The following is a 23,321-nucleotide window of genomic DNA, read 5'->3' on the forward strand; positions in this document are numbered from 1 at the left end:
GTTTGTCAAATCAGGCTAAAAAATTCCACAGCTGTAACTAGAGTGCAGCGCACGTCAAAAGAGATGACTTCCAAGTTACGAAACTGCACTTTGAAACTGCCAGAAGTTCCACCTGAATAGAGAGAACCCAGAGAGAAAACCCAGAGAGAGAACCCAAAAATTACGTGTATTTAACAGTTTGTAAGGGAAATAAATTTCCCCATTTCTATGTCTTTATATTGTCGTAACAACAGTCTCTGAAAAGCAGAAAGGCCTAAGGACCTCAATCATTATCAGAGATTAGTGTTTTAGTCGAAAAGAACAGTGTTTCCTTTTTAAACGGTTCCTAATGAGAGGAGCTGCCTTTTATTTGAACGGCAGAATGAATAAAAGCACAGTGAGGTAAAGCTTGTTTAACAGTACACTGTCTAACACTTGCACGAAACAAAACGAGGTGTCAAGGATCTTGTGCGAATGTTTCAACCTTCTGGTAGCATGAAACATAAAATTGCAGCCCATTATGCTTTGTTTAGAAATGACTTTGCGAAAGGCACTTTCGCAAATAACGTAGTTCTGCAAACAGTGATTGCTAGCCAGGGCCTGCAGCATACTTCACATTCAAGCATCCCATACTCTGCTGGAGACGTTTTGTCTCGCAATTTCAAAAAAATAGGTGCAATACTTTAACTCTCCCATTTCATTTAGCAGTTTTAAGCGCTTGAAGAAGGCCGTCTCTCCACACGATGCGTTCGGTTAGTTCTCACCCCTGTGGTTTATAGTCAGCGTTATTTTCGGACGTGGATTCATGGTCACGTTCATATGCGAAAACGCTGGGCCATTAACCTCACTTGCGCCACTGTGCCACTTTCGCCACTTGCGTCACAATTTTACGACTTCAATGCTGTATTCATCACGAGATGGGCAATAAGTTCAGATGCATCTCTAAACGTATCTCCACACAATTGGCACCTACTATCCTGGCAGAGATGTGCGTCGAGGTATTCTTTTTTTGCGAACCGAAATCCACACTGCTTGCACTCCTACGGCATTTTAACCTCGTTAATTCTTTGGCGGTGACTTCTGATATGTGAGTTACGCTTAAAGGAGACATTACATACGTTGCAAACCAAAGGTCTGTCATTACTGTGTGTTATGAGATGAATTTTAGGTTCCGCTTTGCTTTGAATGGTTTAGCACATATTTGGCAGATATGGGGGCTTTACGCCTGTGTGAATCCGTTGATAAGAACGGAAATCAGAATTGTACGCGAATGATTTCTCGCATATTTCGCATTTGTAGGGTTTCTCGCCGGTATGCATGCGGTAATGTGCAGTTAGACTATTAGCCCTGCTAAACAATTTACCACATTTTTCTCATTTGTGGTTCGATTTCTTGACCGACTATTGATCACGTGCTCGGACAACGCAGTTCTCTCGCGGTTCCCTTCCTCTGGTTCCAGTAGCATTCCTGCAAGTATGCGGACAAAGCAGCTCAAAATCATCATCAGTAGCAGCAGCATCATCATCATCATCATTATCATCATCAGCCTGGTTACGCCCACTGCAGGGCAAAGGCCTCTCCCAGAGTTCTCCAACAACCCCGGTCATGTACTAACTGTGGCCATGCCGTCCCTGCAGAATGGCTCAAAATGGCTGACCCTTTTTATTGGACCACAAAAACACATTTTTATCCAATTGAGAGGTTGACAGTCTAAATCGCCTATTAAGGATAAGGCAATTAGCTAAATTTTAGCGTTAAGTGGCTGCATTGATATTTAGCGCTCGATTTGGGCTTTGGATTGCCCGAAATTAAACACGGGTGCTTTTGGTGGCCTGTGATGCTGAACTGGAAATTAGGAACTTTCTTCGCTCGTGATGCAAGCATAACTGAAGCCGTGCATTATCTAATACATCGTTCACATCCTGCATGAAACTGGCGCAGGAGAGTAGAAATATCTGTCAGTGATGCTAAGTGCAAAAGCTAGCTGGTGTAAGTATTAAAAATGCAGCTCCATCTACTACACGCTCACATCGAGTATTCAGCCAAAAGTCCAGAAACGTGCCCTCGGAAGCGAGACGTCTGGCGTTGAAAAAGACCGTTTTGCGTCGGCTAAAATACGGCTCCGTTTTATGCCGCAGCTCTTAATGACCCGCTCCTGCGGTGACCGTCGGCAGCGTAACCGAGCGAACGAGCAGAACAGCGAAAGATGAAAGAGCAAACGCGGAGCGGCTGAAGACACAAGCCTTGAACGGTCGAGAGCGGACACCAATGACAGCTGCCCCTTCAGTGACTAGTGCGCGGAAAATTGGTTTCATGTGGACATGCCCGACCACTCGTCTCGTACTAGCATCTGGTCTGAGCCAGAGCGCTCATTTCGTGCCGAGATCAGATCGTATCGGCTCTCGCTTTGGCTAGTTTGAATTGCTTGCTTCGGTTGTCTTGGTTTGCGACTGTTTTCCAATCGGATTTTATGCACGACGCGAATTGTTTTGGATTTTATGGAGCCCAAGCAGCACCAGCTATTACACTGGATCCTTCGATCAGTCATTTGAAAGAGCCGTCCCCATTTACCTGTGCTACTTGTCTCTTCCAATTTATGTTCCTCAATATATCGAGACATGAAAAACATACACGGTTGCTCTCAAATTTTGCAGTAAGGGCTATTGTAATGGTCGGTGAATGTTTCAGGACGGATTGTATATTAAGAAGAGTAAACAAGTTCGGCAGAATGTTACGCTCTAATAACACCTGAAGACGAAGTCCTGCTGCACAAGTGTTCCTAAGTGTTCCCTCATGCGACCTCCTAACGTCGCATGAGGGAACATAATGCAATACCCAAAAGTCATTTCGTTCTTGTTTTCATTGGCTCTCTTTTTTCCCGTTGCTCGTTTGTTCGGTCGTCGGTTCAATGGATGTTTCTTTCTTTCCTTGATTCATATTGAGCCATTACATCCTTGCATGCTTATGGGGTTTTGAGCCATTTTTGATGACGATGTTTTGCTCTCACTAGGACGGCTTTTATTTCGGGTATAAACCATTGCAACTAGTCACTTGATATTCTCGCTTTAGGAAATAGAAATAGCGCAAAGGCGAACTGTTCGCTTTATTGCTGACATGTTTACGTGGACTGACAACCCCGTCCGACATCATACGTCTTATCTCAAGCCCTACATATCGAATATGCCTCCTCTAGGTACTGTACACGTGAGCATAGACTTCTGCTGCTTTTACTATACCTTTCAGATTGCTAATGATATTACGCTGCTAATCTTTCAGTGCATACATCTTGGTTTGTGTTATTCCAAGTTTCTTTGTCACCGATTTTAGGCGGCGTCCATATTTTATGCCTTCTTCAGTATTTCCCACGTTGTAGTTTTGAATATCCCTTATTTCCGCTGTGTTGATCAGTTTTGACAGCTCCGAGAATTCTATCCTATCTCTTTATTTTGACACTTTCATTTTTTTTCGTTGCTTTACCTAGGCTGACCTAGTTAAAGTAAAAACGTTTGGTGTTCTATTTACCAAAACCGATTAGGGTAATGAAAATGTGGCATGCCGTTTGTTCTCTTTCACTTAATACCATCTGAAATCAGACTGCTAGATGATATAGGTGTCTAACGAAATTCTAAAATTGATTAGTTTGTATTATAATAAATCGAATTGATTGAAAGTCAAATTGATAAACACAGTAAAACAACATCCGAAATAGGTCTCCACCTCAGCCTCACTTGTAGCTCTGACCACGCAACATGATATTTGCACTAACCGCCTTTTCAATGCTTCGCAAAAAAGGCGTTGATGTACTTGTGACACATTGAACTGTTCACTGTCGAACCTTCAAGAGATTTCTCGCCGTGAGGTTACGCGCTTCGACTACAATCGCCGTGTTTACTGACAGCGCTGCGCTCCAGCTCCGAGTGCTGCGAGGCGCTCCCACCTTCAAGCTCGGAGTGTGGCCGAGATACGACAGAATTCTGACCGCGTGTCTCTTCCGATTCCTCTTCGAGCAGCCGAACGTTTGGCTGGAGCAGACTCGAGAGAGCTCGGCAACCTCCAGAGGCCTCTGCATCGCTGCCAACCGAGTTGGAACACGGCAGGGACCAGTCGAATGTGGGCAGGCTATGCCATCCTGCTCAGAGCAGCGGGAAGTCCACACTACGCACGAGTGTTCACAAGTTACTCAGTTTCGTAAGAAGGTCCTCCAGCGGCACACTGCGCTTATCGAATGATATCGCCTAGAGCGCCATGTCATTTACGCATACTATTTGCGTGGACGTGGTTGGATTATGTTTGGTGCCAACAACAGTAAATCTATTCACCATTTGCTTGACGTGAACCACCTCGTGATAAATGGCATCACTCGGCGTCTGAGCCAACCTCGTCCGCCTCCGGTTCTATTTAGGTCTCGCATGTTTCCACTCGCACCAAGTGACTGACAGTTTGGACTGAAAGCTACATCATTGAATTCCCGACCAGAACTTTCAAAGCTCAGCGCCAGATACGGCGTATCAAAAAGGAAATAGAAAAGTAACGATATTGGGATGCTGCATCATGCCCAACGAGGTGGCTGGTTTCCACGTCGCTCCCTTATCTACGCGAACAATTAAACTGGGAACGAGCGTAGCGGCGCCGGTAAAAGGTCAGCGAAAGTCGCGTGACGCAGTGGTGCGTTGCAAGCACACGGAAGAAGCCGATGCCGGAGTTGGTTTGACTTACTTCGGGGGTGCCAAGGAAGAAAGAATGTCACTATGGCGCATTCCGGTCTCGCCGAGGAACATAATGCCTCCGACGAAGTTGTAAGTGAAGCTTAATTGCTTTTTCAGCGTAAACAGTTCTCGGGATTGCGTCAGGGTGAACCCGCCACTAAAATTGTTTCCGCCAGAAGAACACTGCGAGAAAGCTAGCAGCTGGGAACTACGTTAGGGGTCGGAATGCAGAAATATTTGTTCATTAGGAATAATGGCACCTGAAGAAATTTCGAAATGAATGCGCAGTCCTCCACTATTTTGTATCACGTATCAAAGAGCTGTTTATAAAGGACATTTATTTCTCTGTCGTACCTTGGGCGTTGCATTGAGACTAACGTTAAAGCATTGAATCAGTCAGTCGATGAAATTTATATAGGAGCAACTACCTGGTGCAGGCAAGCATCGCATGGTACGCATGTATACTTACGCATAGAATGAGGCTTACGCCTTAATAAATTGCCAAACGATCGTGTTGCGGGCCTGAATAGACCGCTGTGGTATTATTACGTAACCTGTGAACATTCATGTCGCAAAGGCAGCTCCTTCGCGTTAAGTTTGCCTTTGCGGCCGACACAATAATCACGCATTGAGTAAGCTCAGTCATGTCGAATTTTGCTTCTTACATGCTCATTGGGAAAACTGCAAATGCCCGTGCACTTAGATTTAGCGCACGTTAAGGAATCCCAGGTGGCCGAAATTGCCGGAGTCCTCCACTACGGCGTGCCTCATAATCAGATAGTGGTTTTGGCACGTAAAACCCCATAATTTAAAAAACTGCAAATGTCAGTGTATGGCGAAACGCGCGCGGTGAGCTTTCTGCCCGCAGACGCTTCGGCGTGTATTGAAAGATCACGTGACGGGATGTCTTTTCTCGGAGCTCAGTCAGCGTTTTTTTTTTAAAGGCGAAAACCTTTCTAGGCTCATTGGTAAGTTTGTGTCTGCATGCCTGTCCGCTGGAGTGTACGCATGCAGAAGCGTCATCACGCCATAGGAAGACAGATTAAACACATATTAAAGAATGATAAATTATTGGTAGTGACAGTTAGCGATAAAGTTACAATAGAAATTGGTAGGGTTAATAATGATTAATAATTACTACTAATGACTTGTAATGACTACCACTGACTATGAAATGGTCAATATGTCTAACGACGAATTGTAACGACTACGGTTAATTAGAAATGACTAAAAATGCTTAGTAATGTCCAGCAATGACTACTAATGACCAAAATGAATTGTAATGACTACTGATGAGTAGGATATGACCAACATGTCTAACAACGGCTTGTAATGATCACAATTGATTACAGATGACTAAAAATGCTTAGTAGTGAGCAGTAATGACTGATAAGGACTCAAATGACTTTTAATGACTAGTAATGACTACGAAATTACCAATATGTCTAACAACAATTGTAACGACTACAATTAATTAGAAATGATTAGGAATGCTTCGTAATGGCTAATAATGAGTAATAATTATTGAAACTACTTGTAATGACTACTAATGACAATGATATGACCAACATGTCTTACGACGGCTTTTAATGACTGCAATTGATTACAAATGACTAAAATTCTTATATGCGAGCAGTAATGACTAAAAGAAAGAAGAAAAAGAGAAGGGGCAAGGAGAAAGAGGCGATTGATAACAGGAGGAAGGGTAGGCTTTCGATGTGCACCTCTTACGAGAGATCTTAGGAGACCCAGTAATTTTTTGCATGCTACCTATTCGGTCAGATGGTCTGCGTCCAGCGTCCATCGATCTTTCACGGAATGTTTGAGGGCAATAATGTCATTGCGCGAAAACGCTTAATCACATGGTACGTTTTATCAAATCTCGCAAGCTTTTGCGACAGTCCGGTAAAAGAAATAAATAAAACCACAGCCGCTATTACCGATGGAAATAAATTATTCGAATGTTTCTCAGTGGTACTTTACGACATCTCCAGTAAAAGGTTTGGGTTTAGGCAATACTTTAAAAATAGGTTAACTAATTATTCATAAATAATTGCCTAAGACCATTACGACGCATCTCAAGTTGCGAAAGAGGACAGTGAACAATGCCTGCATCCGCAGAATCTGACAGTCGGCCGACAGTCAAGTCTCATTGAAACACTCCAATGATACGCCGACCCTATATCAGCGCTTACGCGGCTGCTGTGGACATAACTGCCCCCAATTTCGACACATGCGGATCGCTGTCTTTGCTTAATCTCTCGGCAAAAGTACAATTTTCTATGTGGTATGGATCAAGTAAATCATGGTGTCAGCAGCTGGGGAGTCAGCAGATTGGGAGCCGGAAGCCATTGCATACCAAAGCACCAGCATTCTCTGCATGGGAGGCTAAATTTAAAAGCATATGCACTTTGAGATTATTATTGATTCGGAAGGCCTTTTTACCAGAAGAAAAATAGTATGATTACGCTACACATTACTTGGCATTTTGACACATTCCCTGTTATTTTTCTGCCTTATATGAGGCTCAGCAACTGCATAACTTAATGCCTTCTGAAACATTTGATGGAGGTGGAACTACTTAATTCATAAAGAACTAAATGCTGTCGTTTTAGGTACCAAAATCACGATCCGACTATGAGGCAAGCCGTAGTATGGAAGTTCGAATTATTTTCGTCCACTGTTCTTGCGGCGTGGGCAACCACGCTACACCGCCTCGGTTAACTTAGACATCGTGTGTTTTATTTTACGTGCTTTCTTTTAGATTAACGTCTTGCTCCTCACTATGTTCATATATTCCACAAGGGGGACTGAGTAAGCAAGGTAGCCAACCTGAAAGTGTGCATTCACGCATAACAGGAGCGCAGTATGCTGCGTAACCTTTTTTTTTTTACTTTTTTCTTGTCTACTCGCGTTTTTGCAACTCGTACGTACGTAACTTCAGCTCCACTTACCGAACGCACGAAATTGCTGATGCAGTGACTGTTCGCACCTGGGCTAGCCCTCCCCGGGAAAAAAGTGTGAGTACAGATGTGATTGTTCAACGCCTAGCCATCCTTCTCTGTATTCGTTTGCAATAACGTTATCTAAATGTGCACTCACGTGGTGCCACCTTCTATATTGGGTGACGCTTGGACCATGCCTGGGCGACTTGTGCTGGGCCTTGTGCCACCATTGTCAGTGACACCTGTACTATACAAAAGCACACCGAAGGTGTTAATTGACCGTGGTGTAAGGGTAATTCATATGAAAAGAATATATCGTTTTGATAGATGGTGCGAGACAAGAAGCTTTGTCATTTCTGTATGCCTAAAACATAAGAGCACCATTACGACCCTCAAGTATAGACGTCTGAAAGGCCGCCCCAATTTCACACCACACCCTGCATTCGTATCAAAATATTTTCTTTGTCTACTAAGTGTGATCGTTTCAAGGGAAAAAGTATCATGGTTGGAGCGCGACGGACCCACTGCGATTCTGCTTGGCAAATGAATCGGTAGACCAACCCACACGCGCCGATTTCAATTTTGAGTGCTCACGGCATGGAACGGACAGTCTCGGCTTATCACGCGACCACCTAGGAGCGTGCATTCGGAATTCGCTGATATGAGAATTCGTTCAGAAACTTGAAGTGCATATTTTTGTATCCTTTGCATGTATTCACATGGTCACAAATTTTTTTCCTAAGGACAGTCTTAAGCTGGGCTTTTTGGAAACAGTCTTGGCGAGGCTGGGGAACTGCCTGCTTGTACGCAATAAGTACACCGCTGCCACGGTAGACGTAGGGGCTGTCTGCCATGTTTGTTTGATTCCGCTTTTGCTAACAAACGTTGTGGCTGGGCTGCGATTGATGTCTCGGGCATCTTCTGTACTCCTGTGCGATTCCAATAACTTCCCCATGTGTCGTCTGCGTTGGTTGTCTCCGGATGTATGGATCCATTTATCGCCTAGATTACCACGACGTGAAAAGACCATGCTGTACCACCAGAGGGTAGGCGTTGCGTTTCTGAACTTATGTGTCTTCCTTATTTGAATGGCCAACACACCCACGTACGACACATGCAGCAGCAGCAGCAATGAGACGCTCGCACACGTTATCTATGTCTGTCCGCGATATAGCGGCCGGTGACACAGTACTGGACCAGTTGGACAATCGTCCACAGTGAGAACTAAAGGTTTTAGGTCAATATTCTGAAATAACACCCACGCAGAAGGCCTTACTCGCGTTAATACGGTTCCTGCGGTTTACAGGCCTTCACGATATACTTTAGGCACACCACCCCTCACCACTGTCTTTTTTGACTCTCTCGCTATCTTCCCCTTCCGCTCTTTCCCTCTTCTTATCCCCCTACTCTTCACCCGTGTGCAGGGTAGCCAATCGTAACTACCTCCGGTTAACCTCCCCGCCTTTCTATGCATCCTCTCCTCTACCCTGTTTGCGCTATAGGCCAATGGTCATCGCCTACATACTGTCGACGTTTTAAGTCCCATCCGTTATTGGGCTGTGTTGCGTGATCCACTGGTGAGGCCAGGCGTCGTCAGAAGTGCTGCAATAATAAAGGTATGCGTGTTAGATATTGACAGCTGGGACTAACAAAGTTGAAATTATGTTTTGTTAACAGAATGTTCAGAAAAAGGAAACTACTGTTTTGTTAACACGGTAATTGCAATGTTTCGTTCTCACTAAACGCAAACTATGCTGGCTGGCATAGGACAAACGGCACAAGGGGGATGTCTGGTGCAAGACACTCATTCGACACAGTTGAAACGCCACCTACCTTGGCTTAACGAACATTGTGAGCTTAACCCTTGGAGCACTTACAACGGCCATATTGCCTCCGTATGTAGTTTGCTATATATGATTTGTGCTCCGCTTATCACAGTGGCAGAAGACTAACAATTTCAGAATAAAATATTTAGCTCCATGGGACATTTATTTTGCAATAATAAAACAGGTTGAAGCGTAAAAATGAGTGGTTGGATGGTTTCAGCAATTATCATGCAAGCCAGCGGTCATATTAGAAAAATGGCCATTTGTACATCTCTCTTGCGTGTTGTGTTTCTGCATCACCGTTGTAGATATGGAGTTTTCATGCTAATTAGATTCATCACTCATGGATTGAGGGGCTATTGAGGACAGTGGCAGAGTGAGTATTGAGGGATTGAGGGACAGTGTATTGTGTGTAATATTTGAAAGTGTGGGCTTAAGTGATTTACCCTATATACAAAACATTTCTGTTTCGTAGCCATGTATTAATTGGAAGAATTCAGAACGAAAAGACAAATTCGAATGAATTGAGAATCAACGAGGATGGATTTCAAAAACATTTCTCAGCAAGCGGTGGTATGTTTCCTCCTACTGTGCTACTCGCATCAGCCTATCCGACAATTTCTTGAAGGATCAAATTTGTTGTCATAACAGCATGAAAAATGTCTGATGACTGATACAATGCTCAGCAGGAGCGTAGCTGAAAAGCGATGTCCTACTGCTATTGTCCGCAAATGGTAAAGGCTACCGTAGAATACCGTGACTTTCCACTTCCTTATCGCTGTTGTATAAAGCCGCCCAAGTTTCGTCATTTAAAAACTGTTTACGGCACTCAGGTAAAAATTGTAGTGGTAAAACAACCCTTCAAAAAATACTGAAGTGATTTCATCGACCAAACTACTCCGAGCAGGAAATGGTTCAGCTTGCGAAACAGTACGTTTTCTCTTTTATACGTATTTGTCGTCCTTAGGAAACACAGGCAAATCAACCAGCAATCATTTTAAGCCAACCTGCGGCTTTTCCTCCACTGGGCTTATGTTTTGTGAAAACATAGCTTTATGCAGGAACTACATATCCTCGGTCACAGTTTCTTTTTTTATTGGAAAATTACGGAAATCACTTACCGGCTCGGCAAAGCAGTTGTGGATTTCGCTTAAAATGATTAATTCCAAGGTTTCTTGTTCAAGAGCCATGGCTTCATAAAACGCATGTCACACAAGGAGTACTGCGCTTAAGTTTTCACCACCGCCTGCGGCTTCTTTGATGAGCACCTAAATGCAGGTAAACGCGAGCCTTTTTGCAGTGCGCTTTCATCGAAATACGGCCGTCACATCCAGTATTGCAACAGGGACGTTGATTTGCTGCCCCCAGTGGGGTGTGTGTAGTGGAATAATCAGACAAACGAAACACATTATTCTTGTTAAATAAACTCGCTTCACGTTCTAACAAGTCTTACCCAAAGCGCTAAACAGGTGACTTTGCGCTGAACTTGACAATATTTTCTCACCACCCGTTCAACGACGCGTTTTTTTTTTTTTCTGATAACGTCGCCGATAATAAAGCTCAAGTCAGCTGACAAGAAAGACGCGTTTTATGCGAAAAAAATGCCTAGCGGTTAAAGCCTTCATTCTGCGTCGCGTCTGCAATTGACAGTATTCAATGAAAATTTTACAAGTGGTTGAACTCACGTTGTGTAGGCACGCAGAGTAGATGACACGTTCTGGGTATCATCACGTCTTGCACTCGGGGTTGCTTCGTCCGTGAAGCAGAACACAGGAGGTGTGTAATCGTTGCTTCTTTCTTCAGCCATGCCTTATGTTACGACGCTTTAACGGTCTGGTACGTATTCGCCACTGAGTGATGTTGAATCACTGCGCATGCGCCCCGAGCACCCAGAACGAAAGCAAACAAAGCTTTTGGCACTTCGGGATTTAGAATAAAATGACATAGCATATCTTGTAAAAACGAGACGATAGGTGCGGCTCTAGTTTAACGCTGATCTGCAAATCTTTGAATGCTAGCAGAGGCACCCCGCTAACCCTTTCTATATTTACGCGGAATCATTTAAACGAACTAACCCTCACTTCCAAAAAGAAAAAAAAAGCGTTCCCGTGACGTTAGGATTGATGGATGTATGAATCGATGGATAAAACTTTATTTGATCTATTTAAATGTGGTTGGGCCCCTAGACGTCCGGGGGCCCCGTGGCCGACATCTTTAGGCAAGCACAGTCCACCAGCCTGAGCTGGTCATTCGAGAAAGTGGCGTGAAGAGCAGCCTCCCACGAGGAAAGGGAAGGGTATAGGCTCTACCGCCAGTGGCTTGGGGCAGCTCCACAAGCAGTGGAAAAGATCTGCCCGTGATGCTCGGCAGGTGGTACATTGTGGATGATGGAGAGCAGGGTAAAATAAATGCGCCAGATATAGAGAAATGAATGCTTTGGTCTGGATCTGGCGCCAGTTTGAACTCTGATGGGCGGTAAGGGAATGGTGAGGGGGAGGTAAATATCGTCTACGATCCCTGTAATATGTGGTAATCTGGTGGTAGGTGCAGATCCCCTCTCTTGGTTTTTCCATTGGGTTGGGTGAGTGGTCGTCCAGGGTCCGGAGGGAAAGACCTCGGACATGCGCATTAACGCGCTCGTTCCCGGGGACGCATTCATGCCCAAGTATACCCTCGTGACAGTCACCTGATGGGGAAGCGAACGAATGTTTTATAAAATGCGTGTGACCGTCTTAGGTGCTACGCCTGGAAGGAAGTAACGGTATTCACTTTGGGAATCAGTGCAGATTTCTGTAATGGTAGGATCCGCAGCGGCATGCGCCACTGCTAGGGCTAATGCGACCCCCTCAGCCCCATCGGTGCGCGCTGTTTTGATCGAGGCAGAAATGTTAACGCGTGCGTCCTCTGTCATGGCAGCCGCCGTGACCGTTCCGTTGAGTGGACTGACCGCGCTGTCGACATAGAAAACGTTGAGACACCCCGATTAGCCTTTCCATCTTTCTACCAAATCATTTAGACGAACTAACCCTCATTTCCAAAAAGAAAAATCGTTCTTGTGACGTTATCATTACTGTTATTTCACGCTCTTGTCAAAGGGAAGCGCACAGCTTGCAGGGGACGAATAGTTGCTGCTGTGAAGACTCGTGAAAGTGTAGGAGATGTACAAAATAAGTTAGCCCTAACTAGCGTATGATTACCAAATGTGATAATTCTTCCGACTCTCACGCTCTGTTCCAATGAAGCACATAATTCTTATCACCTGACGGGGGGCGCTCACTTTGTTCTGTTGTCCATAAGTTGCCATGCTGCTTTCCCACTCCCCAGAAATAAAAAAAGTGCAAATGCTTCGCACTTGCCGCGCTCCTTCGGTGAAGATATATACAGTTCGTCTGGGTAGCGTGGCTTTGAACCATTTTTCTTTAAGGGCTTTGGTTTGTTTTTCCACATCCTAAGGTGGGCCCTTGTTCACGCACACTTGCTACCTCCGATAAGCAGTAGGGTTCACCTAATTGCGACAGGGGTGGCATCGTGCCTAGCAGAAGCAGCTTGTGCATCCAGGGAACTTTGTGCGCATGCGCTACTCTTGCTGAGCGCTCGTCGCTTCGCGGCGTTATCAGGCACTGACGGGCCGGTGAGTGGACGCTGGTGCGGTACTGCGAATGTAAACTGTAGTGTTCCACGTAGATGTGAAAGTTGATTTTCCTGCAGTGCGTTTTCGGCGCTCACGGACGCATCAGTGAGACATAGATAGCTTCCCTTTAAATGTACATACACTGGAGGTAGGACATGTCGTTATCCCAAAAATTTGTGTTCCCAAACCGGTGGCCCGTCTCCTATACTTACTGCGCACTGCGAAAAGTGACGCTTGTGATATCACGTGCGAAAGGCAAGCAGTCTTTTCGTTATATCTCGTAGGCCACGTTATATCTGGGAGGCATTGCCCACGAAAATGGTTAGGTAGATGGTATGAAAAACTGAGCTACACTTAACAGGAATGCTTCGCATTCAAATTCAGGCGTGCCATGGAATTCGAGATTGCTTTTTCCGCATTGTCGTAAGTTCTGCGGTAACTATGGACGAGAGAATTCCTGAACCCATCGATCATAACCTAACCGTCTTGCTATTTTCTGCTCGAAAAGATCTGCACTCGTCGCATGGTAAACAAGAAAGGCAGCAGCGCAGTGCATATAGTTAGGCCGCTTCACACTGGAATGGCCGTCTACAGGATATCTTTCCCGTCCAGATAAGAGCCACATTCCCGGCACCGATATGGTTTCTTATCAATATGCAGGCTTAACATTTGGAACATTCTTTGCAAGTGTCAGACGCTGTTATGGCATGTGCGATGATTGTCGTCACGCGCGAGTCGAACGATGCATCGCATTGCTCGCATATGTAAGTCCTCTTGTCGAAGCACTTGACACGATGCACTTGCAAATCACATGAACGGATGCAAACGCCACTGCACAGGTTACAGACCCATTATTGGGCTTCTTGGCTTTCCTTGGTTACTGCAACACTCCTTGAAGTAAATTGAAGAAGGATCCCAATACACAGACATGAATACATAAAGACACAGACAGACAGCTGGTTACACCAACAAAGGAGCCATTTTTTCTGCGCCCTGGGAAAATTCGGTGCACGCATTACCACATTTACGGGAAAGCAATTCACGGCTGCTGTCATCCTAAACCGATGTTAACCATTTGGGCTAACCTGAGAAAAAATATGTACGGGTTTTCTTTTCACTAAAATTTCTTGGTATGCAGAAGTCGGTTCGTATACTTCCAGAGAAATACAGGAGCGGGTCCCGCTTTTTGCAAAAGAACATGCATTGTCGTGCCGGGAGATGCGTGTCGATTCAGGAGCTTAGGCTTCGGATGATTGCGCAAGAAGTTTTCAAAATTGCCATACGTACGTTCGCTCACAGTCAAACAAGCCGGGTTTATTCCACCGTGTTTCCTGCAATATACTACAGGGAGCTCTGGCACTGCAGTCGTTGAGCCATCATGGGAGTTATGCGAAACACATGGATATGTCTGATCTTCATGCTTTTGGATTTCAGACGTTCTTGTGGATTCGTTGATTGCGCTTTGTATGCATTTATAATCGTTAATTTCAGAGCAATCTGCTTTTATAAGTGGAGATGACGCTGCGAACACGCCCAATTGCTAGTCATTGCTAGCTTGTCAATGTTGCCAACTGGAAAGTCGACAAGGGTCTTAAGGCACTATGTTGCTCGCGATAAATTTATGCTGATGCGTGCGTCCGTGACGAAGTCGTTTGAAGCCAGAAGGACGAAGTCGAGGCAAATCCATGCACTTTGCATAATTTCCATGCTGGCTGGACCACCCCATTGCATCTGCCATGGACTCTAGCGCGAAAGTTCCCTATAGTAGTTATTGTATACACCTATTGTTTATTCGTTACTTATGTTGAGCTTACCAGGCACTTTGTGGGATTGCATTGGTGCCGTTGTGTGTCTTTAAAACCTAATTCCTAGCACGATACGGACAACCAATAACCACACGAAAATAATGAGAATACTTGAAAAAAAAAATGCTTTACAGCTTACGTGCTGCAAGCGAATATTCGAGTATGGAACAAGTGGTTCAGAGCATTCCGCCTTGCCACTTTTTAACATGAATGCAACGTTTTTTTTTTATTCCAGAGGCAGTGTTCACAGGCATGGCTACTGCGAAGTGTACCTCTCAAAGTCATTTGACAAAAACATAGTGTAGTACAAAGGTACACAAGAATAAGATGTCTCAGAAAGTCTGGCCAGCGTTTCAAAAGGAGCGCCTATCTTCGTGAAAGGCGGTTTGCTCATTGTCTGCAATTCTTATTCCCCTGACATTTCTCCTGACCTGACAATTCTTATTCAATTATGACATCCAACAGGTAGCGGTTAGTGGTCGGTGGTAGCTGGTTGTATAGGGGGAGACTGATAAGAAACATGAGCGCTGTGGCTTGATTTCTATGACGACGGGATGAGAGTAGAAAACTGGGAAGGCAGCAGAAAAACAAGGAAGAACGAAGAAAAATGACGTTGGAGGGTGTTGTGTGACGGAGAGGGAGAATTCGGGAACCTTCAGAGAAGCAGAACAGAAGCCATGGCTGTCCTAGGATGCATGCGTTTTTGGTGTTAGAAAAGCTGGTCAAGAGGTGAGTGCGCTGGTAACAAAAAGAAACGAGTTTAACGAATGACTTGAGTGGGGTAGCAGCAGTGTGTCGGGAAAATTTGCAGATGTTAAGGTGGCGACACTTAGTCTGGGGATAATAGATGGGGTAGAAAGCGAGTATGAAATGAGATATAAAGGGATAGAGTGCGAGTAGACAAAAAGAAATAGAAACCTTGTCGACTTTCGTCTACAGACAGTCTGAACAATTTGAATAACCAAAAGACCAAACCTATAGAAAGGCAAGGTCGTCGATAAGAAGCCTATAGAATTTTTCTAGGCACTCTAAAATCATTTTTGCAAGGGCAACACTGTAGCAAGAACATTAGGTGAGGAAGTACTCTTTATTGGGCGAGACTGAACCGACAAAAGAAGTTATACTCGGGCGGAAAGATGGTGCGGGACACATCCGTCGATCATCCAAGACGTGGTTAGTGTTTAATGAGCGTCAGCTATTCCCACGTGATTCGTCGAAGATTCCACCGTCATTGCTGGAGCTTGCACGCCTTTCAGAATGCACATCTCCCTTCTCGTCGCGCGTACAACTTGAACACAAAAGATTCGACTACAATGTAGACAAAACAGACAACCGCCGAGAAAGTTCTGGAATGTTCTGATACATGCAGGCGTGTCACGCGCTGAGCAGTAACTCAACATTTACTAGCAGTTCAGACGTGTTCAAATTCAGATATATACAAGTAGGGGCGCCAATATTCATAAAACCTGAATCTTACTTGCCATGTCATTGCTCGCACGGATGCGTTTGTCATATCAGACTAAGATTTCATGGTTGTAAGCAGAGAGCACTCCTAGTCAAAACATTTACCGTTCTTGGGGATAAAATCTGCAATTTAGAACTGACGGAGATTCTTCCGCAATAACACAAGAATAACAAACAATTTATAGAAGGAGAACATATCACATAGTGAAAGGGACACTAAAGGTTAGCAGAAAGTCAAGTTAAAGTGGTAGAGCAATGTTCTAGAACGTCTAAGGCGTCAATATAATCGCGAACAGAGCTTTAGTAACCGAGAAATTGAGGTAAATGCATGACACGACTTGAGACCCCCCAGCGACATTCCGGTACTAAACCGATGACGTAAGGTCTCCCCGTAATTTATGTTACTAATACTCAACTACTCGTATTAAAAATATCATTTCATTCGATTATAAGACGGAAAAAAATGCTACTTGTCTACGTCTATTCGATTCTAAGAAAAAATAACATTTTGACGTTGCCCTTCAGTAATATGGGCGTTCGAAAGGTTTCGTTTTCGCTCGACTCTGCGCGCTCGACCCTGCGCTGCGCACGCTTTGGAGTTTCAGTACTTTCGTTATCGTGTCGTGCTGTGAGGGTTCTGCCGGCTCGCGAAACTTTCATTTGGAACAAGCAGCGAGAATGCCACGTCCATGTGATGTCGTGGGAAGCCCTTGTTGCTTTCCCGCTCCGGAGAGCCGGTGTCGAGGCCGCCGTCGTAGTACGCAACGACGCCGGCAGTGCGAGCCCTCAGCAGCAGGTTGCGCTCGTCGGTGCTCAAATCGCTGAAGTTGAGCCCACCATCGCGAGCCAATCTGTCGGTGTCAGGGTCCATTGCGACGAGCGTCGAAGTTAGCGTCATAGAATGAAGTACCAGCTTATGGGCGTATTGCGGTATAGTAGCGGCGCCTGGTGGCGGTGCGGGAAACGACATCTGGGTCATGCCAGCTTGGCTGTGGCGAAGCACGTTTCTAGGCCGAGTTTTGCGTCGATTCGCACTTTTTTATGCCCTGTTGCGAGTGCGAAAAGGCTCACAGACCAAGCCGACCACGCTGCGAGCTCACCGCAGCCTATAGTTTAACGAAAACGGACTCTCCGTGTGCCGTGGGACGTAATGCGTTCCTCCTTCCGCTAGCCACCATACTCCCGCTTTTGCACTGCTGTCGGCTCTGTCTTGGCTCTGTTTCTGGCCGCGCGTTTGCGTTTTGCGCAGAAAAGCCGTAGCGCCGTCTGCGGACGCCGTTCCACTCACCGATGGCGCAACATCACTATGAGACCATGATGTCAGTTCTCCTCGATCGGAGGGCGGGCGATTTGAACTGCGCTAGAGGTACGCGGACGCTTCAGAACGCATTTTCTCTTAAAATAAGTCTCTCCTTGGCACGAAACAAGCGTTTCGAGGTTTCTGTGATGATATTTCAACAGTCCACGTTGACTTAATAGTAACCTTTAGTGTCCCTTGAAGCTTTGAACTATTTGAATTTTATTGTCTCGCTACTGTCATCAGCTTAGTTTATGGCATAAAACAAAGATCTTCGGTAGGAATATAAGAGACAAAGAGATAGCTAAAATATTAAATGCATTGAGAGGAACGTCTAGGGAAATAAATTTTCGTATCTATACAATGTGGCTATACATTTTCGTAAAAGCTCCTGCAAGTATTGTCGGTCGAAGGCTACAGTGCTCAAGAACATCACATAATATCAGAGATTACTTTTTAGTTGACTACAAGAGTCCTTGATTTGTAAAGGCTCACTAATGAGAGGTGTTTTCTTCTATTCACACAACAGAATCACTAAAAGGATGGTTAATGCGAAACGATTGCCGAATGTACTTCTCTAAATAAGTTGTCAATGATCTTATGCGAACATTTCCACTTTGTACTTACACAAAACAAATACTTGCAGCCCATCAGGTTTTGTCTTGAAATGAGTTTACTAAAGCTACATTCGCGAACAACATAGGTCTGCAGACAGAGAGCGTGGTCCACGACCTGAACTGCACTTCGACATGGATGCTCGATAAATACTTGTATCGACAATGTCTCGTCTACTAGCGTTAAGAAAGGAACATTTACCTCAGCGGTTTTAATTATGAAGAGAAGCCGGTCTCTCCATACGATGTATTTAGTTGTTGCTGGCTCCTGTCAAAGAATGTCAGTGTTGTTTTCCTGCATGATTTCTCTCTCACGTTGTTATACAAATGGCGCGGGCGATTTATTTAACTTGCGCGCCAGTCAAGATATTACGAATGCACACGCCTAGGCCTCACGAGGTGTCTATTCAGTTGAACCGCATCTTCAGATTAATCTAAACCTAAGTAGCACGTATTATTCCGGCACAGCTGTCCGTCAAGTGTTTCTTTCTCTGCGAAGCGAAATCACTCGGGCGGTATTATATGCCCGTGCACCCTTGCGTAGTGATGGCGGAGATGAGAGTTGTCTATAAAGGATTCATCACATATTTCGCAAACGAAAGCTCCTACTCTACAACACGATTTGAGATGATGCTGGAGAGAGCCTTTCGCTTTGAATGATTTACTACATTTATGGCAGACATGGGGCCTCTCGTCCGTGTGAGTGAGCTGGTGGCTATAGAGAGCCCCATTCTGCGCGAATGATGCACCACATATTTCGCAATTGTAGGGTTTCTCACCAGTATGCGTGCGCTTATGGACATCTAGGTTACCAGCCCGGCGGAACAGTTTACCACAGATTTCGCATTCGTGCTTTTTGGCATCACGGATGCGGCAGCACTCTACAAACTCCGACAGCTTCACAGATCATTGATCGCGTGCTTTACAAATGGGGGCTGTATCTCCTGTGTGCTGGTTGTCATGCCCGCGTAAGGCATCCCGCCATCTCGAAACATTCCCAGAGACACCGGACAGCTCTTGATGTCCGCTTCCTCCGCTTCTAGTAGCGTACCTGTAAGTAGACGGTCAAAGGAGCTAAAAATAGCCGGCTCATGCTAGGGGAGAGCAAAAACACATATGCCAACTGAGAGGTTGACAAAATAAATCTTGCGTTATTGTTAGGGCGACTAGCTGAACCTGAGTGCTCACTTGCTGCATATTATCTTGGCGCTCTATTTGGGCTCTGATTTCGCGTAAATCAAACGCTGCTGCGTTTGATGATCTTTCTTGCAAAACTTCCAAAGAACCATCTTCGTCAAAGTGGCAAGCAATAAGAAAAATGCTTGGTGTAATACATCATGTATAGCCTATCCAAAACAAGTGCAGGTGAGCAGAAATGTCTGGCAGGGAGTTATAATGGAGAAACATAGCATGTTTATATATTTAAAGTACATGTGTGCATTTACCACGCTCACAAGTAGTTTCCAGGAAGAAAGTCCTGAAATGTTTCTTGGAAGTGAGAATTCGACATTGAAAAAGCCCATTCTGCATCAGCGCAAATTCCTCTACATTTTTAGGATGCCCTGTATATTAAGAGAAGTAAAAAAGTTCGGTAGCATGTTACACTTCTGTAACAGGTGAAGGCGAAAGCTTGCTGGTCACGTGGTCGTGCATTAAGTAATGCGATGGTAGAGGTCAGACTTATTACAAAACGTAACCAGCCGCACTATGAAGTAAACGTATGACGCAGTTGGTCGACCCCCTAAACCACACATGCTTGAACCTAATGCAATACCTGGAGTCTCTCTCTCTCTTTCCTTCCTTCTCTCGTTCTTGCTTCATTCATTATCAGCCTATAGATCATTGCTTGTTTACGGTGTCTGAGCGATTTCTTATTATGTCTTGTCTGTGGGCTGGAGCCGCGTTTTCCAGGTAGGAGCTGTTGCAAAAAACCAGTCAAGGCTTTCGCCGTCAGAATTGAAAATCGCGCAAAGGCACGTTCGCGTTGTTCCTGACACAAATACAGGTGGACAGCCTCCCTGAAGGGCATTTAATGTCCTAACACAATCTCTACGGGTAGAACACAAAGAGCAAAATTGCTGATTGAAATTTTTCTGCCGTCTTTCTAACTGGTAATTTAACATTCGACTCGGATTCGAACCGAAGGCATCGATCAGCCGACGTGCACACAACCTATTCCCCCATACGCAGCGAGCACAAATGCTTCATATCATTCATTGTTTTCACGCACAGCTGATGAAATATGCTGCCGAAAAAGTTTGTTTCCTACTTCTTCTCGTTGTGATGATATGCATTACAGCGTTCAGTGCAATCTACGTTGATGTAATACAAATAACCTGTATTTCTCTCTTCTGTCCATAATGGAGAGTATTTTTCTCGTTAAGTTAATGAAGTTTGCAAACGTTGAGTCAAGTCATTGTTGGTACGACATCCTTTGTACAGTGTGGAAAAGAGCGTAGAGCAGAGATGCCCGCGCCCAGTGTTTGCTTTCCATCTTGTCTGTTGCTCTTTTGAAATCTCTGTGCTAAGCACTACATGAACATTGTTAGCTATTGTTCTGCTAATGTACTGTTTATCCTATCGTGCTAACTTGTAAATCTTTTCAAATCATGCCAGCTTGGCTGGTGTCGAGACCGGAGGATGTAATAAACAAATTAGAGCTACGTAAATAAAGAAATAAATAATTATTTATTTAATAATTATAATTCAATAATGATTTCTTCAAGCAAATAATAAATAAATATATAGATAAATAAACAAAATATAGAGTAGGTGATTAACAAGCCACGACAGAGGCAGTACTATTTTCATAGAACACGTGTAGGTCTTAGAACATATTTCGCGATTGTCTTCCGCGCACATTTAAGGAAATTGTTTCATCTGATTGAAATATTTTATTTACGGCAATAATAAATCATAATCTTCATTTGCTTTTGTTTTTCAAGTGAAAATTCTGAAATCGCAAAGTGAAAAACAGAACACAAACATGAAATTTACAATTTTCCCTTCCCTAAAAGTTAAGTTCACCGATGTTATATTTGCTGCATATCTTAGAGAAACCTGAGGCGACAACTTTTTTTTTTTGCAACCTTTTGTAGATGCGCGAAATTGTTCCACCGTGTGCAATGATTTCAAAGGTGTCTCCTCATGAAAGACCCCATTTGAGAGTGGCGTGTTATACGCATATTTTGAGCCGTTTAGATGTGGTATTTCTTCCATTTGATAGAACCGTTACATTGCTTTTATTTTCGCGTTAAGAAGTTGTAATTCTTATGCTTCAGTGTCTCACTTAATTCCATAGTATATGACGTGAATCAACAATGCAATTTTTCCAACTATAGTAATAGAACGTTTTTTTTAAATGTCGCAAACTTACCCAATGTTCGTGGGCAAGAAGACTGATTTATTCTTGCCCATGTACCTAGGTAGTACATCCTGACCTAAAGACTCCTGTTTACTCCAGCGCCATACTGCGTGAACAACAGCTGATATTTGTCATTTGAATAGTCAGAACTTCATCGCAAAAGTTTGTCAGTGTAAGCATAACTGAACCATAGGCAGAATGCCCTGTTGTCTCAGTGAGTTGCTCTATCGAAAGGAGTTCTTGCAAATCTTTGGCTCACCTAGTTTCATTTCCCGACATGCCCGATGCTTCCTGCATGCCCGCGTGGGTTGTGCTTGCCACTGAATCATCGCTCCCACCACCGCTGCTGCTGCTGTAGACCGGTACTGTGAAACCGGCGCTTCCGCTTCCAGTACTGTTTGCATGCCCTGAAATCAGAGGCGTAAATTCCTCACGGTGCCACAAGTCACGAGAATGGACCATTCCGTGATATGAACGCACAGGAAGCAAGAATAAACAGTGACGTACTGTTGTCCGGATAAGTGATCCTGAAAGTTTAAGCAACAAAAGCCAGAAAACACAGCCTAGTGTGAACGAAAAAGACGAACTAGTGTTTCGAAACTTATTCATTGTTGATTTCTTAGTGCTTTCTGCATTAACGGGCGCTTGGTTGATGTTGCAATGCTTGATTTTCATTTCCGTGCTTCTTTACACGCACTGATAATGGAATGGCTTTGTAATAAGCCACACTGCGTGACACGTGTATGCTACATCACATACAACCAAGTATGACATGCATGCGCGGGCCAATCACTACATCCTAGTATGCTGCTATTACAGAAGTTCATGGTGGCGAGCTCGCAAGGTTCTGTCCTATTAAATTTTACTCGTGTTGGCTAGTCATTCTCAAAGAGTTTCTAACCTAATGCGAAAGCTTTTCTGTAGATAATTTTCTCGGTATAAGGCAGAGGTGAAATGAGAGCATGGTTTTTTTTTTCAAATCGCTCGAATAATGATCGGTTTAAGAAAAATAAGTTAAATCCGAGAAGCAGTGAAACTTTCGCCAAAGAGGAAGCTCATATGCGCCTGGACAAGAAAAAGAGTCGGGCAGGAACTCCTCTGGGAGTTACCCAAGTATGCGTAAGCATTGCAACACTTGCTCACATACACGCAGCCCGCTGTCATTTATCATTGTTGTGGAACTGGATCCGGCGAGTAGAAACGACAATTCTGTGACGGGAACTGCTGCGGATGGTGGCACAAGGAGCATATATTCCTTACGCAAAGTACTGCAGGTGTCGACACCAGATGTACTGATGACCTTCCGATTATTATAATCTTTATCGCTCTTTATCGCCTTATGTATCCACGTCGAAGCGTTATCAATGGTGACCAAGCGTACATGGCTGGAGGCACCACCATGCAGACCCTGCCTTGAAAGCGATCTGCGATGCCGACAAAGAGTGCCGACTGCTGATAGCTTCGCGCGCTGTGTTCACGCCGCTTACTGATCGTTTAGGAGACTCACGGACCCATACCTTGAAGGTGATCAGCGAAGAATACTGAGTGCGGCGGGCGCTGAGAGCTCCACGACTTCTGTGGCGTGATGGTTTCGTTAGCACTGAAACGAGAGACAGCACGAAAGGCAATTTGGGACGGACTGATGGAGGAACGGACTGACGGTTTTTCTCGATGGGTAAGCATGGAAATG

The 23,321-nt window shown here is 44.5% G+C and overlaps 1 protein-coding gene and 1 long non-coding RNA gene across 14 annotated transcripts in view; both read right to left on the minus strand.

Annotated features, from left to right (window-relative positions):
• The window catches only part of LOC135921394 (sericin 1-like), a 189,994-nt gene that overhangs the window by 103,829 nt on the left and 62,844 nt on the right, over positions 1 to 23,321 (minus strand). For 2 of the 13 annotated variants that reach the window (XM_070526108.1, XM_070526107.1), the window contains 3 exons: positions 23,149 to 23,231; positions 21,891 to 22,038; positions 15,962 to 19,318 (listed from right to left, as the gene is read on the minus strand). The exons of the other annotated variants lie outside the window; for them this stretch is intronic. In XM_070526108.1, coding sequence (XP_070382209.1) covers positions 19,167 to 19,318; positions 21,891 to 22,038; positions 23,149 to 23,231 — 383 coding nt within the window. In that variant the 3' untranslated portion in view covers positions 15,962 to 19,166. Of the gene's footprint in view, positions 1 to 15,961; positions 19,319 to 21,890; positions 22,039 to 23,148; positions 23,232 to 23,321 lie in introns of those variants that run through there. 13 annotated transcript variants of the gene reach the window in all.
• On the minus strand, positions 1,411 to 11,297 carry LOC139050040 (uncharacterized). Its single transcript, XR_011508739.1, has 4 exons — positions 11,142 to 11,297; positions 9,156 to 9,232; positions 7,788 to 7,872; positions 1,411 to 1,446 (listed from the first exon to the last, which is right to left on the minus strand). It is a non-coding gene; the product is annotated as an uncharacterized lncRNA (long non-coding RNA).

This window comes from Dermacentor albipictus, chromosome 9 (assembly GCF_038994185.2).
Source record: "Dermacentor albipictus isolate Rhodes 1998 colony chromosome 9, USDA_Dalb.pri_finalv2, whole genome shotgun sequence".
In the NCBI taxonomy this organism is placed as follows: Eukaryota; Metazoa; Arthropoda; class Arachnida; order Ixodida; family Ixodidae; genus Dermacentor; species Dermacentor albipictus.